The 8,186-nt window shown below is 30.8% G+C and overlaps 1 protein-coding gene across 1 annotated transcript in view; it reads left to right on the plus strand.

Moving 5' to 3' along the window:
- The window catches only part of LOC106692718 (NACHT and WD repeat domain-containing protein 2), a 121,186-nt gene that overhangs the window by 20,080 nt on the left and 92,920 nt on the right, over positions 1-8,186 (plus strand). Inside the window, exon 2 of the mRNA XM_067053020.1 lies at positions 3,223-3,437. Coding sequence (XP_066909121.1) covers positions 3,223-3,437 — 215 coding nt within the window. The remainder of the gene's footprint in view (positions 1-3,222; positions 3,438-8,186) is intronic.

Raw genomic sequence — 8,186 nt, forward strand, 5'->3', positions numbered from 1 at the left:
ATGTCCCAGAATAAAGTTATTTTTTCATTTCATTTCAATAGTTATTTTCTAGATTTAGATCTAGATTCCTATAACAGCTATAACCACTCCCTTTTTATGTTTGAATTTAGATATAAACCTCTTGGCCTTGAAAACCCTCCGCGCACCAAATATTGTGATAAATATTTATTATTTTCTATTATTGCTATTTATTATTTTATTAGTTTCATGAAAAAAATTCTATGGTATCTTAAGGTGAGGGTGGGAGCAGAAATAAATCGATTAAATTGTTTTAGTTTTTTATTTTATTTAAAAATAATTTATAAATTAATATTAATTTACTACGAAACTATTTCGTATGACACAGACCCGTAGAAGTAGAATGCATTTTTGTTAACACCTCACTGTCTGTTTTACATGGCAGTTTCTACATTCCCCCTTTGCCCAATGACCCACTTTATCACACCTTACTGCATCAGTAGTAATATGCTCCAAGCTCTTGGTGCTAAAAATGGAAGATATCGAGAAGCTCGAAGTTTTCAGAACGCCTGTTTAGTGATTTTTTTTCTTCTAAACACAATATAAAATTTACTAAATTAATTTTAACCTCTCCTGTATTGAAGCTGTGCATTTTTCATGATTATTTTATGTAGCTGATTGAGTAATTTTGTTTTGTTGTGCAGTGCTTCATGGGAATATTTTCTATGTAGTCCAGAATGTTGGAAAAAATGTTTGTAGATGTCCATCTAATTCATCTCTAAGTACCTAGAAGATCTTGACAATTACTATTCCTACAAAGATAAGCGTCATAAACTAATTTATAGTACATTAAATTAGTTTTAATATGAGTGGTAGCAGACATCTGTACGTCTAATGATTCCTAAGATTTAGTCTTCCCAAAATTATGTTAACTCACTAACTTATGATTTTTCGTTATGAAATGTTGCTTTAAAAAAAAAAAAAAAAAAAAAAACTGTATGTAAAGAGCTCTATTAGAACTCATATTTTAGTAAACTTACTCTACTTTAAATGATGATCGATTATATTCTCTATCTAAAAATGTATATCACTGGTAACCAACCTATTCTAACCATAGTGGAAGGTTTAGGTTTTCGTTCTGTGGAACCACCACGAAATAAAAGTCAACCACCCCAGGCCGGATTCGGACCGGCCCTGCTGCAGTCACGAGTTTGCCAAGGTGGATGTTTTAATTACTTAGGCTAACAATGGTACACTAGAAACTTGTCGGGTCATAACTGAAAAAAAAAATTATCTTTTGTTACCTCAAGAAGGTTCTCGCCAATGCGCTCTGGAAGCCGAAATTTTAATCTCGCCCACATCGTAACGTCAGTCGGTTTGAATTGTTACAATAATGCACCTATATCAGAGGTTTCCGCCAAATAGATTTTTTTTTTGAACTTGCTTGAAAAAATATTTGTTTTTTATGAAAGTTCGTATTGAAGGTTTTTTTTAGGTATCTAAAAACGAATCTGTATAGATTTTACTGAAAAAAAAAAAATGTTATATCTATTATAAAGGAAGCTATTTTTGGTTTTTGTGATTTCGCGTACATTTTAATTAGTTAAATACAATTTGCAATATTTTCTTGCTTTTCTACATTCGAATACAGATTGAACGGTATATTATTACCCACCATATGTCAAAACTATTACACAGTATTAAAATAATTTTGCCCGACTGAGCTAGAAAAGGGAGGGAAAATATGCAGAAATGCAGTTTATATCCGTTTTTCGAACCTCGAAAACAGCTAAAAAAGAATAAGAAAAATAGTTCAAACTGTACCTTTGAAATAAATTTGAACCGGATATATAAAATAAAAAGTTCGTAATTTTTTCTTGATTTGAAACTGCTTTATATCCTATATGCATCCCTCTCAAATATAAATATAAATATTTTTTTTCATACGGGTTGAAAGAGCAGAAATCCTGCTTTCCATCAGTTGTAATTTGGATAACATAGTGATTTATTTCGTGATTAAATGACAGCGGCTGAAAAAATATCCTCTAAAACTGAAGCCCAAGAATTTGTAATTTTTTATTTGTATGAAAATACGTATTCAAGTGGTTCAAATGACGCTAAGAACCAATCTGACTAGATGTTTCCTAAACAAAATCTATTTGATCTACTTTACTGGAAGCAATCATAGTAAACATTAAATAGATGTAGAGTAATGGTGGCATACGATAATTTAAGAAATATCAAAAACTATGTAAAATATTTTTTTTTTCTGGGCTCTTAGGGCGCATTGGCAAGAACCCTTGAACACGTGTCTAATATTTTTCGACCTAGTATCGCCACTAAAAGTTTCATTGAAATCGTTGACAAATTTTTTTATTTGTCTATAATGGCAGACTCCATACAAATAGATTTGGCTTCAACATTTTTATATTATCCTTGGTAAATTCTTAATTGTGGATAATCAAGAATTTATCAAACCCACCAGCGATACGAGAAGTATCATATTTATAGGTCGGGAAGCTACTGATGGTCCTTTAATTGTAGAAAATAAACTGATAATTATTATTACGAGATTGCATAGTTCATTATCCAGAATCCCACTTAAAAATGGATTCTACTGGATTTAGTATTAGTTGAAAATAATAACGACAAAATAATTAATTAGTTCTATTTTCAATTATTATATTCAGCTAGTTAATTATGAAACTATTCTGCAGCAAAAGACCAGCAAAGTTCCTGTTGTTTAAAGTTAAAAAGGCTTTGATTGGGAAATTTTTTTCTCAGCGTCGGCAAGCGTAGTTTGAGGATGCTATATATATTATTATTATTATTTTATGCTAAACTTAATGAAATTTGTTGTAAATTGCAATTTTTTTATTGTATTGGAGTCTGAAAATTTTTTGTGAGAGGAAAAAAATGTTTATCCACATCTTCGTTCTTACTCCTCCTGCCTCCTAAATTGTAGATTGGCTCTAACAATTTATTATAACCATGTGTATACCATAGTGCACGAAACATAGATCTTCAGTAGTTATTACTAGACTCTAAGCCATGTGCAGACAAAAGTGTTATTATACTTACAAAATAGACAGGGATATACTTCTAAATTTGTGTGATGAAATGAATGAATTGGTTCTCAGTTGAAATATCCACTTTGGAATCTGACTATTGAAAACAAATTAACAATTTATTGATTAGATAATAGTTAATGAGACATTTTAACTTAATAAATGTGGTAGTATGAACCAGGCAGTATTATTACAGGTCTCCTAGCTATCAAGCGACTACAGACAACAAATATGAGGATAAGAAGGAAGAAGAAAAAAAATCGAGAGTTCAAGCTGGGGTTGTTCTGTCTGTTGCAACTACCTATCCTACTGAGACTGTGAATCCTAAGCAGCCTATATTGCCAGCACCTGTACCTGCCAGCGTACTAGGTAAACTAATATTTTTATTATTGTATTATTTTAAATTAATGTGTTAGTTATTAATATATTTAATAAAATATTAGATAATGATAGAAGCTTAAAAAAACAAATTTTATTGAATTATTTATTTATCCTTATAATAATATTACAGCAGTTACCATCTCTGATAATCCTTAAAGTGTGTTAAGGTACATTATTATTTGTTTTTGTTTATTTTGAATCATGCCTCTTATTGACAAAGATATTTAAAAGTTTTAAAATTAGATATTCCTTAGATAAATCACAGAGCTACCAAAAACCATTTATAAATTTCCGATTCTAGTAAAGTGATTAGTATCCTGATAAAAGCTTTTAGCTACCTGTTGCACTGGGGCTCCAATATCTTATTAAGGGATTATCCAATATAGTCTACTCAACAAGGTGTTTTCTGAAGGAAAGATACAGAAATATTTTTCTCAACGGTTCAGTTTTTGTTTTGGTTGGTGAATCCGAATTTTAGGTTGTTGTTGTTGTCTGTGGCTTTAGGGCGTAAAGCCCTGAGGTCATCAACGCCCATAACCGAATTTTAGGTTAGCCAGCCGCCGGCTTCACAACGAAAATAATAAAGAATAGCCAAAAATTTAAAACTGTTGTTGCTTGTCGTTAACAACTAGAAAACTACCAATTTTTCGAAGTTAAACGTTCTATACAAAATGCAAATTTTTCGCTAGTGTACAACGCCCCAAGATCGCGCTCTAAAAATAGTCCAAGCGTCGATGTTTCACAAAGGATGTTTTCAGAAAAATATAGCAGTTGTTTTTTCAACAATTCTATATGTATTTTGAGAAGCTAATTCCGAATTTTAGGTTTGTTACCACGCCATCCAACGTCACCACGAAAATAAGAAAAACAGATAAAAAGTTAGACCAAAATATAGTAATAGATATAGTTGTGTAGTTCCTAGTAGGCGAAAAATTGAAATAAATTCCATTTTTTTTTCTTTTATGCGAAGCCGACGGCTGGTGATTTAGCAAACCTAAATTTCGGATTTAGCACCCTAAAACATATAGAACCATAGAAAAAGTACTATTATTGATGCACCTGCGACTAGGACCCCTTGATCCGTGAAAAAATAAGTTAAAGTAGTTTTAGTTGGCTCAGTACAAGTACAAACACATCTTAAACAATAAATTTTGAAATTCGTATATTCTTCTAGTCCATGATAAAACAGGTGATATTGCATATTGAATATAAAACGATTTTGGGGTTACAAAACGATAATATTCATTGACCTAAAATAATAAATTCACGAATGCCATCTTAAAGACGCTGAAATAAAAATGATACCCGAGTTAAAACGATATAATCCAAGAAATATTTATTTAGGTGAAATAAATAACCTATCTGGAGTTTCCGGGCAAGGTATTCGCTATTTAAACCAAATTTGATGCTCTAACGTTTATTCGAAACATTATAAATTTACAACAGCCATTTCCATAGTACAGACTTTTATTTTACAGTCACTTTACTGAGTTTATTGGCAAATTCGGCAAACTTAATTGTCCTTTAATTCTATTCTTAAAATAGAAACATTTTGGGTGGAAAGCACCTATATGGTTTTGTTGTTATAGGTTTGTAACTGAAAAAAGTCCGAAATGTAGACTGTAGATTCGCCATGTTTGAAATAGATAACAACATTATGATCCGGCCTGGGGCGCTGACTTCTTTTCATCGAGTGGCGGTCCCACAAAATGAAAAACTTTGACCCCCAACCATTGTTGGGCAGTACAGGACTCCAATGAGAGTCCCGGCCGAAAAAAAAAACATTATAATCCTGACACTATAAATTTTAAGTAGAATCGCGATTGGCAGAAGGGCAAAGTTAATGTTCTGGAACTCAAAGATTTTGGACTACGATATTTTTTTTATTCAGCATAACGTTTAAAGTTTTTGTCCAACATGAGCCTGATAAAAAATGCGTATCATTCTTCACTTAAGGATTATAACTTAATCGTGGTATTTTGTATGATTTAACTACGGCGGTTTCCTTTATAGTAAAAAAAGTTAATTGTTGTTTAGACTCATGGGACTTTAATGTGTTTTTCCGATGAAAATTTAGATTAGAAATTTTTCACAATATATTTTACATATGCATCGGTAAGTGAAAGTGAAAAGAGAACAAATCATTGCATCAACTTGATGTATGAATTGATTTTTTTTTTTAATAATTTATTTATTGATATTCACAACTGTATACACATATATAAAACAAGTAAATTTGCTGTAGGTGACATAGTGACATGATACAAACATGTGGAGAATCTACCCACTGATAGAACTCCAATAACATTTCTAGAGGAGAAGATCTCGAGGCCATCTTCTTGAATTGATTTTAAACTTTAGTTTTACGTTCTTCTCGAAGAAATTCTTCGATTGGTAGCCCCTGAAGTATTCATTAGTGATACTAATTACCGTGCATATATTCCATCATCAATATTTGAAGTTACTCTGCGATATTTAGCAACGGCGATTCGTTTATTTGTTCAAATTACGGACAAATTCCGTTTCCTTTACTTTTTCTAAAAGTGTTCAGAGCCATTATTTAAGTTCTTGAACTATATAATTAAGTTAGTAAATACATTGAAAAATCGTCAATCATTTTTGTAAATAACTTATCTGATGAAATTCCTCCAGATAGTTCTAGACTATTTGTTGACAAGTTGAAGTTCAATTTACACACTAAGTGATGTTCTCCATTTGAAATATAGTGGAGTGGATACAAGCTACTATTACAATTGCGATTTTTCCAATGTTTATTTGGTTCTCAAAGGTGCTAATTCCGATTTTACTACTTCAAATTATTATTCTGTTCGAATTTACACCAGGTTTGGGACTTAAAGGGAGTAGGTTATTCATTGGTAATTCCTTGCAAAGTACTGACCCTTCATGGATTTGTTACGGTGCAGATTTATTTTTTTAGGGACTTGAACGTTCTTTCAACAAAAATTCAAATTTACTGTTGGATTTTCAACCCTCACTTAATTCTCCAGGTCAAGTGAACAGTGAATTATCAGCTTAGTGTCTGGAGAAGACCAGGTGGTGTTGTGTAAGGCAATAGTAAATAGTTCCATTCGTATTCAACAGACTTGCGTTGTGATTGGAATAAGCGGATGCAAAATAATTAGCAAATTGATTTGATTGATCTTATACATTGAATTACAACGAGGAAGTCATACTTTTGTCTATTCAAGTACCATACACCACCCCCCTACTCTAACTTAATATTACGCCATAGGTTTCGAGGGTCTTTTTCTTTTTTTTACTTCTTAATCATGTAGATCTATGTGACTACAAAATAATATTATTATTAAATAGTTCATAATCATTTTTTCCGATTAAATTTGTTGGCAGGATAATATTTTAATATTATCTGGGAAATTTACTCATCTAGATACATATGGTGTATCACAATTGTGTAGATAAATTTTTAATTCCCCATTTTTTTTTTCTATTAATTATGAATGAACATTTAAAAATATACATTTATTTATAACTCTAATAGTGTTTTGAACACCTTTGGACTTAATTACTTGTAAAATACCTATATATTTAATTTAATTAAAACTAGCTAATTACCACTTCTCGTGATAGCTAATGTAATTTTTTTTTTATAAAGAAACAATACAATGATACTAATAGTTATCACCTCAAAAATTAATTACAGAAGTAAACAATTTGTTTTACATTGTACAATATTTTTTCAAATGGTTATAATAATGTTGTATAGGGTTTAAAGAAGTATTTCCAACTTCTTCGTGAGGTTTACTGTTCACAAAACTACTAGTCAATCGAAATTTGCTTCTTGCGGAAGCATTTCGTAAATTCGAAAGTTACAATCCCAATTAATTACAAACCCAATTAACAATCATTATATCAATAAAATCTACAATTTCATTCTCTCAAAAAAATAATGATAGTAAGAAGTATAAGTAAACAAATATTTATAAAAAAAAATTAATGATATGGATAGGTAAAAAGCACTATTGACAATGGTAATATTAACTTATCTATTATCTAATAAACTAACAACTGAATGTTTTTCGAGTTTCTAAAAGTAAACTGGGCCTTTTTGGATTAGAAAAAAAGATGAAAATTTGAAAAAACTCACTATTACCAGATTTAGTGAAAGTAAGTTGTTCCAAAGACTTCAATGTTAATTGAAAACAGAAATTAAAACTTTAATTGTGCGTTAAAAATGTTAAAGTGAGATGTGAAAATTTATTTTTTATTGTATTCATGTTACTCTGTGGCGAACTGTGAATATATCGATTATACCGTTTGAAACGGTCAGTCAGTCGGTAGGTTGCCACCATTGTTTTGTGTGTTCTCACATAGTAAGAACGTTTTATGTTATTTAACGGTAACAAATAAAACAGTAAAAAAATTTTATTTGTGTCCACCACCCCTACGTTCAACAAAAAAGGGAAAAAAATTTAAAGAGAAGACTCCCGTAATCTTTACGACCATAATCTCATGAATGTTACCATCGGTTCAAGCACTAACTTGAAGTAAGAGTAAAAGGATTGGAGTTAAACAATTTCGAGTGGCCCAGTTTTACCCACTGCATTATTTTATCCAGTCCGGCGGATAACATCGGAATGGAATATTAGTGACTCTGAAATCATGTTATTTTTATTCACTCTCACGAATATGATAATTTTTCCATTAACCTAAAAAAGAGTTAATTCAGATTTAAGTTCTGAACTATTTCGAGTGTAAACTCTACTTTCTACAAATATATTTTGTTCCGACGAAGTAAAT

This window comes from Halyomorpha halys, unplaced genomic scaffold, assembly GCF_000696795.3.
Source record: "Halyomorpha halys isolate HHAL.00 unplaced genomic scaffold, Hhal_1.1 Scaffold68.1, whole genome shotgun sequence".
NCBI classification, from domain to species: Eukaryota; Metazoa; Arthropoda; class Insecta; order Hemiptera; family Pentatomidae; genus Halyomorpha; species Halyomorpha halys.